Source organism: Wyeomyia smithii, chromosome 1 (assembly GCF_029784165.1).
Source record: "Wyeomyia smithii strain HCP4-BCI-WySm-NY-G18 chromosome 1, ASM2978416v1, whole genome shotgun sequence".
In the NCBI taxonomy this organism is placed as follows: Eukaryota; Metazoa; Arthropoda; class Insecta; order Diptera; family Culicidae; genus Wyeomyia; species Wyeomyia smithii.
Window position 1 is genome coordinate 25328141 of NC_073694.1, and position 21833 is coordinate 25349973.

General features: G+C 37.6%; 2 protein-coding genes across 2 annotated transcripts in view; both read right to left on the reverse strand.

The window, feature by feature from the left end:
* The window catches only part of LOC129725208 (diacylglycerol lipase-alpha), a 152533-nt gene extending 134921 nt beyond the window's left edge, over window positions 1–17612 (reverse strand). Inside the window, exon 1 of the mRNA XM_055681397.1 lies at window positions 17047–17612. The gene's annotated coding sequence lies outside the window, so the exon portion shown is untranslated. The remainder of the gene's footprint in view (window positions 1–17046) is intronic.
* LOC129725637 (fatty acid hydroxylase domain-containing protein 2-like) lies at window positions 2552–3666 on the reverse strand. The gene is made up of 3 exons (XM_055681718.1): window positions 3526–3666; window positions 2827–3457; window positions 2552–2765 (listed from the first exon to the last, which is right to left on the reverse strand). The coding sequence occupies exons 1-3, from the start codon at window positions 3647–3649 to the stop codon at window positions 2624–2626; spliced, it is 897 nt and encodes a 298-aa protein (XP_055537693.1). The 5' UTR covers window positions 3650–3666; the 3' UTR covers window positions 2552–2623.
* Window positions 17613–21833: the final 4221 nt, after the last annotated feature.

The following is a 21833-nucleotide window of genomic DNA, read 5'->3' on the forward strand; positions in this document are numbered from 1 at the left end:
TGAATGAATAAAGAAACGAGAGTAAAACAGAATAATAAAAACGTATCGGAATTTAAACTAAATTAAAAAATACTGAGGTTTGGAAGTGAGAAAGTGATTGGAAAACTTTGATACGAAAGAGTGTGAGGATGAAAATATACAAAATTTAAAAATAAATAATCAAAACAGAAATGGCACAAGAGGAATGGAAGAAACGGCATAAGAGAATGAAGAGAAAGGAAGAAAAATCACAAATAAATGGATGTTTCATAAAAAATCACAAGAAAAGCCCAACAAATAATTCAAAAGGGGGAAAAAAGCAAGAAAAACGGCTGGAAAACATGGAAAAAATAAAAAAAAAAATAAAATGAAGAGAAAGGAAGAAAAATCACAAATAAAATGGATGTTTCATAAAAAATCACATGAAAAGCCCAACAAATAATTCAAAAGGGGAAAAAAGCATGAAAAACGGCTGGAAAACATGGAAAAAAATAAAAAGGTAAACGAAAATAGTAAATATAAATAAATCACAAAACAAGAAAAAAACAGATGGAAAAATAGAAGTTAATAAGGAGATAAAAATAAATAAAAGGAGGTATTCAATCATATGCTATCTCTTTTCTTCGTTATTTCACAAACAAGATTTGTAGTATTATCACTAGAAGTATATGGAAGAAGGTGAAAGGGAAAATGATAAAACTAAAAGGAAAAAGAGAAAACACAAACGAAAAAAAAAATCAAAAACTAAGAAGATAGGGGAAAAGAAATAGAAGAAGAAAATAACAGAAAGCAAATGACAAAAAGATAAAAAATTTGCTTCCAAAAATTAAAAAAAGAGAAATGAAACCACAAACGAGAATTATATAGAAAACAAAAACTAATAAAGATTGAGAATTAAATCTCCAAAATTTCAGTAAAAAAATCGAAAAATCATCGAAAAAATAATAAATGTGACGGAAAAAGAAGTTAGTTTGCCTTAATTAAGTGAGTAAAAGTGATTAAAGAAAAAAGAAGAAAGAAAAAACGACTTCAAAATCAAGAACTAAAATGATGGGAGGTAAGAAATAAAACTACAACAAAAACAAAAAAGAACAAATGAAAAAAGAAGACAGAGATAAAGTAAGGAGCTCACAAGTAAATTTCAAAAAAAGGTGAAACGTAAAATAATATAGAAAATCTGAAGTGACCAGAATAAAATCAAAATGAATCATCAAAAAACTGAGTAAGTAAACAACGAATTAAATAACAAGAAGCAGAAACTTAAATCAATGCACAAGCTAAAGGAATGGAATAAAAGTTGCAAAAAAGGAAAAAGAATAATAGGATTAAGTTTTTTTTACGTAAAATGTAAAAAATAGAAAAGACGGGAATGAATATGTTAAACAAGATTTTTTTTAGCATTTTCACTGGAAGATTACAAAAAAACAAAAGAAAAAAGGGTGAAATTAAAGAAAAAGAAAGAACAAACGACTAAAAAATTAAGAACTTTAATCATAGGAGATAACAAATGAAAAAAGAAGAAAAAATTAGATTTACTTTAAATGTCGAAGGGAAGAAAGGAAATTAAGGAGCTAACTTTTTTTTCGAAAGGGAAGGAAAACCGAAAACGTAATTTATTTAAAAAACCGTAAACTAAAATAGAAAGAAAAAAAAAGAAAAAGAGAAACAAAATAAAACTGAGATATGTAAAAGAATTTGAGCGATTTAAAAAAAAAACACGAGAAAATGAAACAATGTTTGAAAAACAAAAAAAAATAGAAGTACAAAACAGTAGCAAATATTGTTAAATCGAAAAGCGATAAACGAAACATGAATGAAACAATAATGAAACAATAAAAAAATAAAAACCACTCAAAATTCAACAGAGAAAGAATCAGTAACATAAACAAAAATTAGGAAAAAGATAACAAAAATAGAGAAATGAAAACCACACGTGTGACGATTAAACACATCAAAAAAGAGATAGAACGAAAACTAAAATGAAGAACGAATAAAAAAAACTGACGAAAATAAAGAACAAACAAGGACAATCAATACAAAAAATGGAGAGATAACCAACTGAAGAAATTGTAAAACACATAATGAAAACAAACAAGTGAAATTGAAGGTGATAAATAAGACAAACGAAGTAAAATCTGAATTTTGGTAAATTAAAAAATAAACGAAGTTTTAAATAAAAGAATAAAAAAAATAAATAAAATAATCAAAATAAATAAAAATAAATAAAAAAAAATTTAAATTAAATTACGATAAACATGAAATCGAGATTGAAAATGGAAGTGAAAATAACTATAAATTGAGATAAAGGTCTGAATCAGAACCAAAGCTAAAACCAAACCAAGATCACATCAAGACTAGGGCAAAAGTAAGATCTCAACTCTTAGAAAAGACCCACGACAAAGCATCACAAAATTAGGTACGATTAGTTATTTATATTATCAAATTCTTTGGCTTTACTGGAATCAAAACGGGGATAGAATATTTCAATCCGCATATCAGTAACTGACTTCTCTTGATTTAATGAAATGAAACAGAGCCTGAATACTGTAGTACGTAGACGATGACAATCAAGAACTTCTTTATTCTGCTCAAATTCAACTAGGATGACTTTTACTTTACCCTTATTCAGTTCGATTCTAAACACTCACTTATCCGGAACGAGTTCCCGCGCCGACTTGGTACTCCAGAGAAACCTGTGTCGCAAGTGTTGTTTACTTTTTCGAAATTGCTTATCCGTTCCATGCAGCCAATCCAGATAACCGAATGTGCCGAAGCATTCGGTGAACCTACAAACACCAAGGTTGACTCTTGTCTAGTGATAAAGTTCAAGCCATTTCCGTTACTCACTTGGCATGATGATAGTCGTGATACTCCGGACTGGGGAAGAATGGTAAATGGTACCCGCAGTGATCGCGTACGGTGTTGATGATGAGCAGCGAGAACCAGAGGGCAGCCGTCGCCAGATGGCTCTTCATGAGATGAATTCCGATAATCGGTGGAACCATATTACTGATGACATGCTCCATCGGATGGCAGTACATGGCGGTCCAAGCGAACGGAGCCGTCCACTCGTGGTGTATCTTGTGTACAAATCGATACAGCGGTCGTAGATGCAGGAACCGATGAACGTAGTAGAATCCAATCTCCGCGAAGAACAAACACACCACCAGATCTCGTGCTACTTCGAACTTGCTCGGCAGGATGCGAACGTTCGGAAGATTCAACTTACCTGCCGTGTGAAATCCGATGTAGGTTAGCGGGATTCCAATCACCGTTTGATTGAACAAAATCGTTCTCATAACTCGTAGCAATCCGGTCCACTCGAGTGGTTCGTTCGTTCCGGGTTGTGTTTTGTACTTACGCAGCCACCGGGGACGGTTGAAGATATCCATCAATACAAACAATCCGCCAAACAGCCAGAAGAAACCATTCACCCACGTTGTGAGAGCCCACACGTACAGGAATTCAGGATCATCACCTTCCGGGTGGGTAAAGGGGAGTTTTTGCAGTGTTCCTTTCGAAATCAACCGATCGATCGTCACTCACCAATTGTATCCAACAGGAGGTTCCACTTGGCTTGCAGAAAAGTGTCATCGGACCCGTTGTTGTAAAAAGTTTCCATCGTGTCGGAAAACCTGTTTCGCGATTGAATGCGCGTTCTAACTTGCATACGCTAGAGTATGAAACGTGACACGACTGACACCGGTCGGATAAACTTCGTTCCGATCTAGCCGGCCGATTGGCGGCATGCGGAAGATAAGATTAGATATCGGTTGGCCTTCTATGGGTATCTATTACGGCGATAGTGGGATCGAATGAGAACCCCCATCATTACCAAACGAAAAAAAAAAAAGGAAAATTTCTCATCAACCGGGAAGGGGAATCCGTTGAACGATTTTTATACGGACTTTTTTCCTGGTGATTTATGAGGACGCATGGCCGTGTGCACGGGAAAAGTTTTTGGGGTCGGTTCACTAGCAGAAATTTGGGGGAAAATGTTGTGGTTTAATGATTTTTTAGATCCATCCTTTTGACTCTTCAACTTTCTGGATCTTCACTTCCGTTCGGTATATTAAATTTTTGTGTTTTCGTCGTTACGATTCCATCATCCAACAATCGAATTTAGCTAAAATATTTCTCAGGCCAAAATCCTACACACAGCTATGTAAGGACGGTATTGAGTCATACCATGTCATGTAGGAGAAAACGCTAATTTAGGGAATATTTTGCGTTATGATAGTGATAAGGCCCTTTTTATTCGGTGAATTTTAGTGCAAAACAAAAGTGCTAGTCACCATCATAAAATTTCTACTTTTTTGAACCTCATTAGAAATGGCTCCAAGTAAGATGAACCCAAACACAGCCGAACGGGGTTTTATTCATGGATGCGTTCATTTCATGGCACACTACAAGAACCGCACAAGCGAGTGAAGCAATTTTAACACGCGTGCGCTTGCCGAAATATTGGTTGACCCCTCATCTTTAAACCGGCAGATTTCCCTTTATCGTGGAATGAAGTAAAGAGAAAAGAAAAAATAACAACAAAACCTCAAGTAAGCAGCTGCAATAAAAAACCATGAGGAGGGAAATAATGAACCTAAGAATATTTGAACAAAAAGAGGAGAAAAGGAATAGGGAAAACAACACCGCTTTTTCTGTGCATAGCTGGAGAACAAGGGTAAACAGCGATAGTGGAGATAAGAATACCCATACACACACACACAGTTGACATAGGGCTTGACGCTTGTATGTTTTTCCTTTTCAATCGGTTTTCTATCGTTCGTCGGGGAACCTTTAACCCTAGCACAGTTCACGTGGTGCCGCCGGGTTGAGAGTGCCGGACATGGCGTGTGTAGGTATGTATGAATAATACGCTCCGGAACTGAAGGAGAGATGTTCGTTTTTACATAAAATGTAAAATATTGATCTCGATAGTAGTGCTAATCAGCTTTCTTTTGTTTTCGAAATTTCGGTCTGATGATTTAAACAATATTATAACTTCTTGTTTTAGGTATTATACAAACGCTCTGAATTTTTAATTTTTATTTTTATACTTTTAATAAAAAATTTGACCCCATATTTAATTCCCAGCGCTATATTTTGTTTGATATTCCTGATTGTCGGGTAGGTTGAGAGCACTCGTTACATTTTTTTCTTTTGGAGATGAAAAAATAAAAATTGGGTCACTGATCTTGCTCAACAAATTTAAATTGCTACCCGACAATCCTAGTTTTTTGCTCTTGGTGATGTGTGATCAGAACGGGTGAGGTACGAGATTTCAGCGATTCCCCAGATTTTCGATATAATTTTAGTACACAGTACGATGTGTTTTCGGTTTCAATAATAATATGTCTGATGTATGCCATTTTACCTTTTAGTATCTTGTTAATGTTTTTATTTTCTAATGCTTTTCTACTGTTTTTCTACTATTCGACTATTTATGTTCTATATGTTCTTTAGGTTAGTTCTGGTACATTTTATTTCGCATATTGTCAACGCAGACTTTGCAGCCTGATCAAAAAAAAAAATACAATTGAAAAAGCGTAAAACTTGTCAAAAAAACTCAGAAAATCACATTTTATTTCGCATATTGTCAACGCAGACTTTGCAGCCTGATCAAAAAAAATACAATTGAAAAAGCGTAAAATTTGTCAAAAAAAACTCAGAAAATCACATTAGAGTGTTGAAAAAGATTTGAAACGACAAATAATAAAAATAACAATAAAAATACCGAAACAAAGAAAATACTTTGGAAAGAGAATAAAAATGCATAGTAAAACTAAAAAAGGAAACAATAAAATTATTTATTGTATTTATTGTTAGTTGGAAGTGACAAAAATTACACAAAATAAAACAAAAGAAATATAAAAAATAAACTAACGTTAAAAATGTGAAAAGTAAAAAAAAAACTGCGAATGTCAAAAAAAGTAAAGAAAACCCCTATAAACGTCAAAAAAGTTCATATGAAAAAAACTGAAAAACTTACAACAACTAAATTACCGAAAAACTATAAAAAAAACGTCAAAAATGTAGTGAAAAATGAAAGAAGCAAAATTAAAAAAAAGTATCAACTCGAAAATTTTTCAAAAACGCACTGAAAGAAATGGTAAAAAATGTACCTAAATAAAAATTCTGAAAACACTTAAGAGGAAAGCAAAAAATAAAAATTTCAAAAAATATTGATTGAGCAGAAAATGTTAGAAATAACAAAGCACAACAACAAGATGACAAAGTTGTGAAAATTTATAAAAAATTTCAATAAAAGAGAATGCTCAAAATGTCAAAAACGTCAAAAGGGTAGAAAAGTCACGAAAATTTTGATGAAACACTCCATTTAAAAAAATTTATAAAAATGTAAAAACAAATGTAATCAAAATGTCACAAAACAGGAAATTTTTGAGAGAAAAAGAGAGGAAGAGAGAAAAAGGAGAGAGAAATAAAGAAAATTAAAGAGAGGAAAACCTTAAAACCTCCCTTAGTGTGGAGGTCAAATCAGCTACCGGGTTCATCCGGTTCATCGTCGTCTACTGTCCTCGCCAGTGTAGTATCAGCAACGGTACAGCAATGCAGTTCAAGAACGACATGGCAACCATCACCAGGACCAACTCCCGCTTCGTCGTTGGGGGAGACCTAAATGCTCGGCACGAGGCTTGGCGAAATTATCGGCAGAATCAGAACGGTCGTCAACTCTTCGAACACTCGCAGCATGGGTTTTATACGGTGCAGTTTCCGGATGAGCCGACTTTCATCTCCCCAGCAGGGAACCCTTCAACCCTGGACTTCTTCCTGGCCAACATCGAGCTCTCCAAACCAGTGGCCCACAACGATCTGAGCTCAGACCACCAGCCTGTCGTTGCTGAGGTGGGGATCGGTGTTGCTCCTGCCAGCTGTCTGCGGAAAGATTACCATCATGTCGACTGGGAGCGCTTTGCTCGAATGGTGGACAACAACATCGATGAGGCGCCGCCGCTCGACAGCGTGGAAAACATCGACCAGGCGTTGGAGGGTCTCCAACGAGCCATAAACGTGGCCGACGAGGCGTGTGTGCGACGTGTTCCTGTGAGGGGTAAGTTCCTTGCTATTGATTCCCATACCCGGCTGCTAATTAGACTGCGGAATGTGCGTAGACGCCAGTTCCAGAGGACCAAGGATCTGGACATTAGGCTCGGGGTGACGATCTGAATAGGCAAATTGCTTCCAGGATGGTCTCACTCCGGAATGAAAATTTCGGACGCTTAGTCCAAAGTTTGGACGACCGCTCCAGGCCATTCTGGAAAGTAGCCAAAGTGCTGAAATCGCACCCCAAACCGGTTCCTCCCCTCAGGGTCGGAGAGAGGCTTCTTGTTGCACCGGTCGAGAGAGCAAATGCGGTAGGCGATCACATTGCCTCATCGCATTTGCTTGGCTCGACCATGGCTAGTCCAATGGAAGACCAGGTCGAGCAGTGCGTCCGCGACCTCGAAAACTCCCCCTGTACCGTTCCTCAAGAACATAAAATCACAGCAGAACAGGTTTGCTCAGCGCTGATGAGTACTAAGAACATGAAGGCTCCTGGGTTTGACGGGGTCTTCAATATGGTCTTAAAAAAGCTCAGCAACAGGGTTCACCTGTTGTTGAGCTCTATCTTCAACAGATGCTTGGAATTGCACTACTATCCAAGCATTTGGAAGATAGCCAAGATCATACCGATCCGCTAACCCGGGAAAGATCCGACGTTAGCATCAAGCTACCGTCCGATCAGCCTACTCTCATCGCTGGGCAAACTGTTTGAAAAACTGATCCTCAACCGCATGATGAAGGTGGCTGAGGATAACAACATCTTACTCCCGGAACAGTTTGGGTTTAGGAAGGGTCACTCCACCACGCACCAGCTGGTGCGGGTGATGAACAACATCAGAAGGGACAGGGCTGTATCCAAGTCCACAGCCATGGCATTGTTGGACGTCGAAAAGGCGTTTGACAATGTCTGGCATGACGGTCTGGTATACAAGCTCTGTGCCTTCAACTTTCCATCATATTTGACGAAAATCATCTGTAGCTACCTTCGGCAGAGGTCGTTCAGGGTATCGCTGAATGGTTGTTTATCAAATACTTTTTCCATCCCAGCAGGGGTCCCGCAGGGCAGTCTGCTGGGCCCTTTGCTATACAACATTTACACCTCCGACATTCCTTCCCTGGGAGATGGCTGCGTGCTCTTTCTGTTCGCAGATGACACTGCAATTGCCGTCAAGGGAAGAATGTCTCGTGAGATCACCAACAAACTTCAGCGATGCTTAGACGCCTTTGTCGAGTATGCTAACACCTGGAAAATTAAGATCAACGCTTCCAAAACCCAAACAATAATGTTCCTTCATCGACAATCCCCTAAACTGAAGCCCCCTCCATCATGCGTTGTGGTCATGAACGGTACCGGGGTTGAGTGGTCTTCCGAAGTTACCTATCTTGGGCTGCTATTCGACGAGAAGCTTCTTTTCCGATCGCATGTGGAGAGGACACTGGTTAAGTGCTCAGCTTTGGTTCGGTCACTATACCCGCTTATTTGTCGCAGATCTCGCCTCTCAAGAACAAACAAACTGGCAGTCTACAAACAAAAAATTGCCCCCGCAGTCTTTTACGCGGCTCCGGTGTGGGAGTCATGTGCACAAACTCACAGGAACAAAATACAGATTGCGCAAAACCGAATCTTACGGATGATCCTCGATTGTCCCTATGACACCAGGATCACAGATCTCCACCAAGAAGCAGTTACTCCAAAAGTAGATGCCAGAATAACAGAAACCAAAACCAAATTTGTACATAAATGTCAGCATTCAGAATACGCTTTAATAAGCGGTTTGTACATAGTAGGTTAAGTTAGTTCTAAGCTGTAAATAGTAATTTTAATCTGTAAATAGTAGTTTTAAGTAGTTTCCTTTCTTTTCTTTCAAACAAGCGCCACCAAAGTGGACAATCCAAAATTCAAAATCTCTACAATTAGAAAGCTTAGTAAAACAAAAATCAAAACTCGCACATCAAAGATGAAAACAGTAATGTGAATCACTTATACTTGTAAAAAAACATGTATTATACCCCACAAAAGCATAAAAACACAGATAAACTTAAACAACAACAACAAACCTTAAAAATGTCAGCAAAAAGGAGAGAGAAGGAGTGAAAACTAGAGAGAGAGAGAGAGAGAGAAAATTAGAAAGAGAAAGCGAGAAAATTAGATAGAGTGAAAAAGAGAAAAGAGTGCGAGAGATAAAAAAGAAGAGAGAGAGAAAAGCAAAGAGAGATAAATGAAGAGAGATAAAATACAAAGAAAGAAAAAAGAAAAGAGAAATATAAGGAGAGAAAAGGAAGGATAAAGAGAGAAAAAGGGAAATAAAATAGAGAGAGAGAAAAGGAGAGATAAATAGAAAAAGAGAAATAAAAAGAGACAGAAGAAGAGAAACAGAGAGAGAAAGAAATGTGGAAATAGAGAGGGAAAGGAAGGGAGAGATATAGAGAGATAAAAGGAGAAATAGAGAGAGAAGGAGAGATAGAGAATGGAAAGTAGAGATAGAAAGAGAGTAAAGCAGAGATAGAGAGAGAAAAGGAAAGAGAGAAAAGGAAAGAGAAAGAAGAAAGAGGTTGAAAGGAGAGAGAGGGAAAGAGAGAAAAAGAAGAAATAACAGAGAGAGAGGGGAAAGTAGAGAAAGAGAAGAAAGTGAAGAGAGAAAGAAGAAAGTAGAGAGAGAAAAGAAAGTAGAGAGCGAGAAGAAAGTAGAGAAAGAGAAGAAAGTAAAGAGAGTAGAAAGTAGAGGGAAAGAGAAGTAAGTAGAGAGAGAGAGAGAAGAAATTAGAGAGATAGAAAAAAAGAGAAAAGGAGAACTAAAGAGAGAAAAGGAGAAATAGAGAGAGGAACGGAAAGATAGAGAAAGAAAAAGGAGAGATAGAGAGAAAAAGAAAAGGAGTGATAGAGAGAGAAAACAAAGGAGAGATAGAGAGAGAGAGAAAAGGAGAAACAGAGCGAGTAAAGCAGAGTAGTCCTGTGCGCCACCACGCCGTGCCGCACCGCCGATGATTTGGACTCGGCGCGCCGCCGAAGAAATTTTTTGTGCGCCGCCGAGAAAATCTTTACCGCGCCGATAGTGATTGTGTATGCTGGATTTTTTCCTGGTTTTATAAATACCGCAAATCACAGCCGATAAGGGAACACTCGTATAGGTATTAGATAATGCGTAATTTGGAAATTCTCAATACCCCTTCACCCCTACGTAATGCAATTTTGCATGGTGGCCTCACGCAGTGTAACACTTCGTTAAGTATTTTCCCTCTCCTGAGCGTGTATTTACGAATGTACCTAAGTGTAAATTATTTTAATTCGTGGAAATTTGATACAATATTTGACAATAATTATTCAGACTTTTTTATCGAATGAAATCAAAAATATCAATGTCATAATGCGGGAATTCACTGAAAATTTTGCGCAAATTAAATAGTTGATCATTTTGCGCTGAAACAGACATTTTTGTAGATAGTTTTTTCGTCAACATTTTCAAGCACGACTATATTTTTTGCTGATTTCTCGTTAATTTTTATTTTTTTTCCTCTGTGCGGACTCATCACTGCGACCAGAGACATTTGATCTGTTGTGACATTGGCCAGGTGTTTTCTGTACTCCGCACTTCATATTATTGGCAGTAAATGTACGCTTTTCATTTATATCCGTGCTTGTGTGAGAGAGTTTACCCTTTCGTTTCAAGCTTACTGCTCTACTATAACGAGCCTCTTACTATTCTACCAATATTGCCAAATTACAATTCCCAGGAGTGAGACTACACCTAACGTTCCCCTCTGGCCATTATGTCAAGATGAAGGAACCTTATCGAAACCTCGTTCCTCGTGCCCATACCGCCAATTACAATTCCCTGGAGAGGATTAATATTCCTCAAAACAGTATTATTATAAGAAAGACTTATTTTGTCAATAGTGAGGAGTCTTAACGAAACCTCGTTGCTTTTACCAACACCGCGTCACAATCACAATTACCCGAGGAGGACTTGATGCTTCATCTCTGGTCAGTTTTATCCCAAAAGTCGCAATAGAAAATGAAGAAACTGTGGTGTTTACCGAAGAACTCTATTCGATTGAAAAGAGTTTCCCATTTTTTCAGTTATTCCATGGGTAACCTAACAAAATATATGAAAGTTAAAAACGACTCTCTAACGTAAGATTTATGGAATTTTCCCAAAGGTCTACGGTCAATCGAAATCAACATAAAAACTATCTATCTTTTTTCCTAAATTGAACGTCGCTGGGAACAGTATTCCATGTAATTTTTTGTTGTGGGCTCGTAGATGATTTTTTTTGGGATTTACACTTGTTTGTACTTTCGCTGCCTGGTTTATTATTTTCTGGTTCTGGTTATTGTTTGTTTACTTGATATCTTACCAATTCTATTTCTATTTTTGACATTCTTAGAACTCTGTCGCATACATTTTTATTTATGAACGTTCAATTGAAAAAAAAACGAACATGAGAGTACAAAAGCACACATTATGCGCAATATTTTATAAGTGGTAATTAGTGTCACGCCGATACACGCCGCCGCCGCCGCCGCTGATAAAAGCTAACGGCCGGTGATAAGCCGCCGGTGATATGGTCGGCGCACAGGTCTAAAGCAGAGATAGAGAGACAAGAAAGAAGCGAGAGAGGAGAAGAAAGTAGAGAGAGAGAGAAAAAAGAGAGAGAGGGAGATGGAGAGAGAGATAGGAAGAGAGAGAGAGAGAGAGAGAGAGCGAGAAAGAGAAGGAGAAATAGAGAAAGAGGAATAGAGAAAGGGAAGAAAAGATAGAGAAGGAAAGAGAAGTGAAAGAGAGAGAGAAAAGGAGAGGTAGAGAGAGAGTAAAGCAGAGATAGCGATAGGAAAGCTAAGATAGAAAAAGAAAAACAAGTGATAGAGAGAGAGTAAAGGAGAGATAGAGAAAAAGAGAAAAGCAGAGATAGAGAGAGAAAAGAAGAGGGAAAGAAGAAAGAAGAGAGAGGAAATGTGAGAGAGGAAAGTAGAGAGAGAAAAAGTGAGAGAGAGGGAGAGGAAAAAGAAGGAGAGAGAGAGGAAAGTAGAGAGAGGTAAGAGTAGAGAGAGGAGAATAGAGAGTGAAAAAAGACAGTAGAGAGAGATAAAGAGAAGAGAGTAGAGAGAGACAGGAAAAAAATGAGAAATAAAGAGAGAAAGAGAGAGAAAGAGAGAGAAAGAGAGAGAGAGAAAAGAGATGGAGAGAGGGAAAAGGAGAGATAGAAAGGGAGAAATAAAGAGAGTGCAAACGCTGAAGAGAGAGAGAGAGAGAGAGAGAGAGAGAAAAGAAAAGATAGAAAAGAAAGATAGAGAGAGAAAGAGAAAAGAAGAAAGAGAGAGAGAGAAAATGAGAAATTGAGAAATTGAGAGAAAGAAAAAGGAGAGATAGGGAGATAAAAGGAGAAATAGAGAGGAAAGGAGAGATAAAAAGAGAGAAAAAAGGAGAGATAGAGAAAGAGAAAAAAGGAGTGATAGAGCGAGAGAGAGTGAAGGAGAAATAGATTAAGTAAAGCAGAGATAGAGAGAGATAAATAGAGAGATAGGAAAGAGAGAGAGGAAAATACAGAGAGAGAGAGAAAGTAAAGAAAGTTAGGAAGAAGAAAGTAGAAGGAAGTAGGGAGCGAGAGAAGAAAGGAGAGACAAAGGAGAAGAGAGAGAGATGGAAGGAGAGAGAGGGAAGGAGAGAGAGAGAGAGATTTTTTCTCGACTTTAGTATCTACCGTAAAGTCTTTACGTCAGTTGGCTTAGATCAGTGGTACCCAATCTTTTTGGCTCCGCGGCTTCTTTTGCTAAACACAAGAGCTCGGTGGCCCCCTATGCTAAGTTAAGAGAGCTTCGCGGCCCCCCAGAAGAATTTCAGATACAAATATTGCTATACGAGGCTGCGTTTTTCAGTCTTATGTCGTTCTCCAAGTCTAATTTGTTTCACGTTTCAGTTCTAGTACGCAAAAGAGTTGAAAATCCGCCTTCATAGAGGTATCTAGAAAAAAAAATTAATTACCTGTCATATTAGCCAAGAGCTTCGCGGCCCCCCGAGGTAAGTCTCGCGGACCCCTTGCCGGCCGCGGACACCCGGTTGGGAGCCACTGGCTTAGACCTTAACATTTTACGGTACCCGAAAAAATTACGTAGAAAAACTTTTAGCTTTCAAAAATGCTGTTGTTGTACATAGTCATACCATAATTTAACTTTATTTTTTTGTGAATCCATCAAATTATATTAAATTACATTATCCAGAACAATAAAAAAAAGTTTCTGCCATGTTTACAATGAAAAAAGAGAGTATCTTAACAACATTTTCTCAGGCATTATTTTCATAGCTACACATTAAATTTTTCATGGTAAAATTATTGTCGGTGGCAATAATTGGGTACCGTAAACTGGGGTGACTTTGATCACTTTTTTGATTGTATCTCAAATATTTTCAGAATATACTGAAAACAATATTATTCGATATTTTTAAAATAAGTACTGGCATGCATTGAAAAAGATTCAGTCACTACTTCAGAAGTTTAGCAACATTTTTGCTGTTTTTAAATATGCACTAAAAATTTTACACCAATCATCATTCAGGGGTGACTTCGATCACTTCATTATTTTGATGAATTTGGTGTAACACTTTGCTACTTTCACTAAATTGAACAGCCTCAAACGGCTTAAACGAGCTTATAAATATGGAAAGCAATTTGGGGGCCATTTACATTCTACGTGAACAGTTTATAATGGCGAATGTACAAGATTCATACATAATTTTTAGAATATATATGAATTGTTATCCACTGAGAGAGAAGGTGGTCTAAAATCATCAAAAACTAGTCCACGAGGAATATGACTTATGAAATCGGCCAAATTTGCATGTTACTTCATGTCTTGGGTTTTTGTTAAGAAGAAATATTTAATACGCTGTGGAGAATATTGGGACTCAACATTGCCTTTAAGAAAAAAAACTTGCAAAAATAACAATAAAATGTATTGTTTTAATATTTGTTCATCTCAAGAACTAATCTGGGAACAAAATAAAAAAACTTTACGTATTTTTTTTTCTCATATCATTTATTTGACACGGCACAAATACAATTTAATGTTTAACGGCGCCAATTATATCTGAAGACTTAAAATCTTAAAGCAAATTTTTAATCCTCGCTGCCGACTACGAACTGAAATTAAGTCTATCTTAAAACTAGGATGTATTTTTCAATCACTGTTTTGTAGTTTGATGGTCGTCTGATGCTCTTCGAATGGCCATGAATATGCAGCATGTATGGATTTGTTCTGCTGAGCCACGATGTCATGAGCTGGAAGAGGGGCTTGTAATTCTCGGGTCCTGAAGGTATTGTGCGGGGGCTAGTTGCTGGTTATGGTTCGTTGTTGTTGTTCGCTGGTGTTCAAGTGGCCTATGGTATGTGCCGCTGAGCCAAGATATCACTGAAGGCCTCGGGTTCTCAGGTCCTGGTGAATTCGTGTGGGGTGCAGTTGTTGATTCCAAAACCTCTGCTTAAGGTTCAAACGTGTTCTTGTCGTTTTGTTGGGTGTAGACGGAGGGGAACGGGACTAGACTGGGGCATGGATGGATTTTAGGAAAATGTATATAAGGGTCATGTAGGGTATGTCACGGCTCGCCAAGACATCACGAACAGGAACAGCTGGCCGTCTATTATCGGAGCGATTTCAAAGCACAACCGATGCTGATGCGTGTCCGGCACAGAATGAAAACTTTACGTATTGCAACTTGTTGTTTTGAATCTGCTTGAACCGATTGTTTGTATGCAACGAAAATCGCCAAAAATACACTTTATTTTCAATTAATATTTTAGCATGAAAAACACTCTTTAAATAGCAGGAAATGCATGAGTAGTAGCAATGCGAACATATATCCACGCATTCAAACGCATTCACAGTGATCAAAGTCACCCCGGTGATCAAAGCCACCCCAGTTTACGGTATGTTTTTTAGCTTTAATCTTTCATGTGGAATATTGCGATGCGTATGCATACGCAATTTTTTTTTGTTGCTTTGACACTAGCGGGTGAATTAAGTTGATCAACAAATTAAAATGAAGTATTCGCTCCTATATTTATTTCAGCACCTATATTCATCTCATCGTTCTTATTTGAATCGTTTATAGTCAAATTTGGCTATCTTTGCAAAGTTAAAGTAATTTTAATTTAACCTCTCGATTTGGTGGTGGTTGGAAGGTTTACTTTAGAGGAAAAAATTGTAACATTCGACGGTAATGCGATAAATACAGTCATACCTCGATATAAGGCAACCTCGATATAAGGCAACCTCGATATAACGTAACTCGATATAACGTAACTTTTTTTAATTTCTCAATATTAAAGTACAAAAATTATTTGTGGGGTGTATAATGCTCCGAATGAATGTTTTAAGTAAGTTTTGAAATCAATAAGTACCGTAAAATGGGGTAAAATTGACATTTATTTTTTTAATGTTTTGTAACTGGTTATGTTTGTCTACGAAAATTGTCTTAAAGGGACATAAGACAGGTTTATACATAATTTTAGGTGAAGGGAAATGAGTTTTTGCGCACTTTTGAGTAACCATCAAGAATTTTGCCTCAATATAAAAATATTTTTTTTCGTGCTTCGATATAACGTAACTCGATATAACGTAACGAAAATAAAAATAAAGTTGCCTTATATCGAGGTATGACTGTATAGGTGTTGAGATGAATATAGGAGGTACAGGGGAGTACAGTCATACTTTGATATAAGGCAACCTCGATATAATGTTACTCGATATAACGTAACTTTTCTCCCAGCTGGTCTCGAGGTACGATGCTGGCCTAACAAGCCAGTCGTCGTAGGTTCGAGTCTCGGCTCGGGAGAGACTGTTAGTATCAGTAGGATCGTAGCGCTAGCCCCGCAATTGTCCTGTACACTCAACAGTTGGCTACGAAGTCTGTGTATAATAAACAGAAGGTCGAGTTCCGATACGGAATGTAGCACCAAGGCTTTGCTTTTTTATAACGTAACTTTTACCGCGATATAACGTGGCTTGTTTAAATATCTTTAACTTAAAGTACAACGATTATTTTTGGGGTGTATAATGTTTCGAATAAATGTTTTAAGTAAGTTTTTAAACCAATAAGTACCGTAAAATGGGGTAAAATTGACATTTTTTTCCAATGTTTTGTGACTGGTTATGTTTGTCTACAAAAATTGTCTTAAAGGGACATAAGACACATCCGCGTAGAAATAAGCTAACTGGCAAGTAAATGAAAGAAGTAATTGTTTTGCAATCGTTGCAGAAATTTACTATGTACTTTCCTTGCCCCATTTTCAATCCGATTCGCACCGCATAAAGTGCATCAATACAAGTATTCTCGTTGAAGCATTTTTGACATAGGACTACGTCTTACTATACTCGGCTACGTTCTGTGCAAACTAAAATGTATGTACGTTGAAGAGATTTAAATTTTTTACTTTTTAATTTAATTCGACCCCAAGTTAGTGTTATGTCAGAATTTGATTTGATCATTTAGTCATATATATTGTTATATTTTGAATACAATTTGTTTAATTTGTCAAACTAAATTAGTAAAGTTGGATGCCTTGAAACGTTATCAAAAGCGCAAACCGCTATCATAAAATAATCTTAATTAGGCACACGACTCTTTAGTCATGACACATTTAAACGATTTTTAATGACACTTTCAACATACCAACTAAACAAGGCTAAAGCCACAAAACCTTTTACCGAGTAAATTTTGGCAGTGACTCAGCATTTAAAATTCAGGACGCATTTTGGTCAAACCATAAACAGTAACAACCGACTCTCAAAATTTAAATATCCACCTGCTTCCTGCGGCGTGCAGTGTAAACCAACAAACATGCACACAAAAGAAACCCTACACAAATATTTACACCGTCGGCGTTGAATGGTGATTTTGTTTTAAAATGTCAACTTAACGCAAAAAAAAACACACAAACCTGCCTTCCGATGAATTACGCTTCGCTGGGTCTGATTTCACTTATACCGACCGTTATCAGTAACATTCTACTTACCGTGCTAAAAATGGTCTGGCATAATTCTCTACCGGCTGTGACTCGGCCTCTTGTAGGCCGATAAAAAAATATCCCACGATCGTGTTATCAATTAACTCGACACGTCTTTTTTCTCTTACTTCGTTTCGACTAAACTATCACCAGCGATAACACAAAAAACACAAGTCACGTCAACGCTTCACAACTTTTCACCTTATCACCGATACGATAATTGATACTCTAACCGCGAAAGAAATATCTGTCAACAGCTATCACATTAACCGGTGCGGTTGCTCAGTTCAAATTACCCATTACATGCGTAATCTAGTTAATAAACACTGGTTTTAATTTGCCACCGGCTCAGCAGAACCGGGCGACCTTTGAAGCTCCCTCAGTGGCAGCGTAATGAAAGCTGAGTTGCCGGCCGCTGACTCACACTTTAGTCCGGTTCTCACCTTGCACGAAGGTTTTTTTTATTGCATTCTCTCATTGACCGAACGCTCGACACAGTTGATTGGCTAAATTAATCGAGCACCGTTATTTTTGATAACAATTTTCGGTATGATCGATTCCGGAATCCAACTGCTTGAGTCACACATACTCAATCTGTTTGACAGGAATGAGCTATTCAAGTGAATTGAAGAGAAACAATAGTAAGCTGATTTATTCTCCGTCGCTAGGCGACGGTCAGCAGCGGTCGAGTCGAGTTATACTATAATGTACATATGCCATATATTCGCTCTCTGCCTTTTGCGGACCGGCAAAACGGGTAACCGCATCACCGCATTCGCAGCAGGTCGAATGACACCGGTCAGGCTCGTGAGTTGGTTTCTTTTGTGTTCGAGAATGACGTTAGTCTGCACTTTGTGATCGTTTGGGGCAATAAGGTCAGTATCAGCATGCTAAATAACGCGCTAAGGCCGGAAGGAAAGACCGCAAGAAGCTAAGCTCCGAATTATGCTCAGAATGATAAAAAAACGACATCTAAATCCTAATACTCAAATTCTCAATCTCAAATTGAGCTAAAGGTTAGAAAAGTCCAAAACCTAAGTTCAACTCGAGCTCAGAGGGGTAAAATAAATCTACTAAATCCCCTAAAGGAAAATGATCTCAAATTATGTATGCTCAAAATTCTTCTAAAGGTCGGAAAGAGTTCAGAAGAAAATAAAACCAAATTGAGCTTAGAACATCGAAAAATACTTGTTCAAGGTAGAAAAGGCAAATAATATGATCACAAAACTGTCGAGAATACATTTTCTTAAAGACATTGAAGACTAAAAAAGATTATGATCATAAATTGAGCTAAAAGTGGTGAAAAATTATCTCAATGTTTTCAAAAGTACAAAAAAGAAAAGACCAAACTGAGACAGATTTACGACCGGAAAAAAAGCCAAGAAAGAAAATCATCCTAAATTGAGCTCAGAATAGATTAAATAGGAATTGATCTCAACATACACACAGAATGTTGAATAGCACTCCCGAAAAGGAGACTAGAAATAAAAACATAAATCAATCATAAACAAATAAAGCTCAGAAGGTTGATAAAACGAGTCCAAAGGCCCTAGAAAACGCTCTCTCAGACCAGGAGAAGCTGTATAAACCACAATCCCAGATGAGTTTGCATTGATGAAAAAAATGCTTCTGGAGGTCAGCAAAGGTTGAAAAATAAAAATAAACTATCAGTCGGCAAAAACCGAAAAAGAAAATGATTCCATATTGAGCACGGAATAACGGAAAAATGTGTGAACAAATGCTTTGGAATGTCCAAAACAGCCATACAAGAAAACGATCCCAAATTGAGGTTATTAATGTTGGAAAAACATTTCCATAGGCCAAGAATGATATTAATTTGTGCATAGTTATTCATGAAGTCCAGAAACGACCAGAACGAATTGAATTGAAAACAGGTTCTAAATGACGTATAAAAGGTTCCCGAATTAAGCTCAGAATGATAAAAAACGATTATCAAAAAAAGGTCAATAAAAAAATGACCCAACCGGAGCATGTTTAAACAAAAAATGGTGAAAAACGCTCTTTCGCCCCAAAAACCGAAAATGATTCCAAGCTGCACTCAGAATCGAAAAACAAACGGATTTAAATGTCGAAAAAGTAGTGGGTGGTATCTAAGACACGACCGCATGTTAGCGTAGGACTATGAAAATTATTATTACTTAAACTCTTCAGTTGCGTATATGATGGTGCTGAAAAAGACCGTTTCTATTGCTCTTGTAGACGAAAGAGATAATAACAGCTTTCAAAAGCGCTGGTTACACACTGTGAAAAATGCTGGCTTCGTTTCGCTCTGTTGCGTGGCTCACAGCGTTGCACTGTTTATATCTGCTTCCATCCGATGTGAAGAGAATGTGTTTTTACAACGTGATATTTTGTTGCGTGGTTGATAGCACCATCGGTCCATTTTCACTGTTTGCCAGCACGAAACAGATTCATTTTTCGTTCATTCATATTAGTTGAGCTTTGTAGCCGCAAGGTTACAGAGTCCGCTTTGACAAGCGGGTGGTGATAGGTTCGAATCTTAGAAGAACTAAGCCATTCGTTGGCAAAAGGACTTTAAGGTGAATCGGGACCGAATCCAAGCATGGGAGGAGCGATGGCTTCCTCCTGCATACTAATGCATTTCGAGAGTGCCTCAATAAATATCATAAATTATACGACTAACCTGCAATTGTTTATTGTCGAGATGCTAACCCAGCACCGGAGAACCTATTTCAATAAATTTGCACATTTGGTTTCAGCGTGAAACCCTTAAAACGTTCTAATCTTGCTTTTTTTCACGCCGCTGTTTTTTCTCTCCCGGTTTTGTTTATATTCTCACGCCGGTAGCCACTAGAATGTTTTCCACGAATACCGGCACGTACGAGTCCGTAATCACTCAAACTACGTATACTTTTCTATTTACACTTATGATCATCGAGATCGTATCTAATTTTCACAAAAACTCGACCGGAATGGGCTAAAACATGCCTTTAAAGTGTAGCACGTCGCGAAATTACCGTTTTTGCTTTTTTCTATTTTCAACTCGTTTGCACCTGTCAAACTGTGCGCCCGTGTTGGCAGCAAAGTCAGCGCACTGCGCGAGCATTTAGAGCGTATAGTTTGAAATGAGTTGTGTGAAGTAGTAGTGTTTTCATTTGTGAAGTGTGATTTTAGTGGTTTTTGGATCATCATGCCGCGTTTAACTAAACTAAGAAGAGCAGCGGTTACTCGCGAGAACGCAAAAAAATGAAAAAAAATCTTGTTGATCTCTTGGCATGGACATATGAAAATCAGTGGAGCAACCAGTTAGATAAATCAAAAAAACGAAAACTTACAAGTTTCGCCGATTGTGAAACCTCATCATCTATTAAGGTTCCTGTACATATCCCAAACGATGTGGCATATTCTGATCAGTCTGTCGAATGTAAAGGTGAGATAAATTCCTTTTCATTTGTTTACCGTTTTTATCCTTGCAATTGTTTTGAATGTGAGTTTTCAAAAGCTGTGCAGCACCACATAACGTTGCGGCACAGCTGATCGAAGCCGGCCGTTGACTTTCGGTGGTAGCAGCAGTAGCCAGTAGGTGAGGGAACAAATTAGCTAAGTAAGCAGTTGACACCGCAGTTGTCAACTGCTTACTTAGCTAATTTGTTGCAGTTGTCGTGGAGTCGGTGTCGTTCGTTGAATTTCTAACATTAAGTTAAATAAAATAATCTGGCAACCATGTACTGTTTTACCGTGTTGCACCAATACAACCACATATGAGTGTAAAGATGTAGTGGTGTCAACAATGATGCAATGATGCTTGGATTCCGTCCCATTTCACCTTAAGTATGGGTTTATTCTCAGGCTCTTCCACACAAAATTTCCCTCCAGACTTAATAACCACTGATCTAAAGCTTCGATAATTATTATTTATTTATTTGCGTGTTGCGCAACTAGGATGAAGTAACTTAAAAAAGATGAAGCCACTTATAAAATGAGTCTAGAATCAACATCACGGCCGCTGTTTTTCCAAATAATTTTAATACATTTTCGATTAAGACATTGGCATTTAACATCCATTCAGTAACATCATATGCATTTTATGAGGACACCTGTCACCCTACTAAAGTAAGAAGTAGTTCTACGTCAAGAAACGCTTGTAAAGACCAGAAAAAATCGTAAAAATCATGCTTAGTTCAACTTAGAATAATGCCCAAAAGAAACTGATTTCGAACTGGACTCACAATTGTGAAAAAATACTATAAGAAAGTAAAATAAAAAACAAACCCTAATAAGGCACTCTATAATTGCTAGAACGAGCAATCTAGGCTCAGAGTTGCAGAAAACACTCTTTGTGCGTGCAGTAGGTAAAATGTTTTTGCTTCTCATCAAATTAATATGGATAGGGGTGCTTTAGGGATGAAACTCAATTTCATCCACAGTACCTCAAAAGGATATTATTGCGTCGCATGTATTGAAATTTGATTTTTTTCTACTTATTGTATGATTCATGGGTCAGCCACAGACAAACAGACGTGCCTCTTCGAACAAAATTCCTGGAAAATCTTCGTCCTTATTCGAAACGTTACACTCACGCGCCACCATGTGAGCTTATTGCCTACTAACTTGTTTTCGTAAAACGGTTTTCATCTTTGCTAATGGGTATGCACGCTTGCTTAAATCAACACAAGCGGCATTACTAATGTTTTTTTGTCTTTGATAATGAAAAGGCACGCTTGCTTATAGCGACATTAGCGGCATTATTGCCCACTTAGCAACATTTTAAAATTACCGTTATTTTTCTTGTCGATGAAATCGTCATCGAATGG

Bases quoted from the DNA above. Each gene is read 5' to 3' on its own strand.
- LOC129725637 (XM_055681718.1), bottom strand. From the start codon at position 3,649: ATGCAAGTTAGAACGCGCATTCAATCGCGAAACAGGTTTTCCGACACG. The intron at 3,458-3,525 runs GTGAGTGACGAT...CCCACCCGGAAG, and splicing joins CCTCCTGTTGGATACAATTG to GTGATGATCCTGAATTCCTG. The intron at 2,766-2,826 runs GTGAGTAACGGA...TGGTGTTTGTAG, and splicing joins CACGACTATCATCATGCCAA to GTTCACCGAATGCTTCGGCA.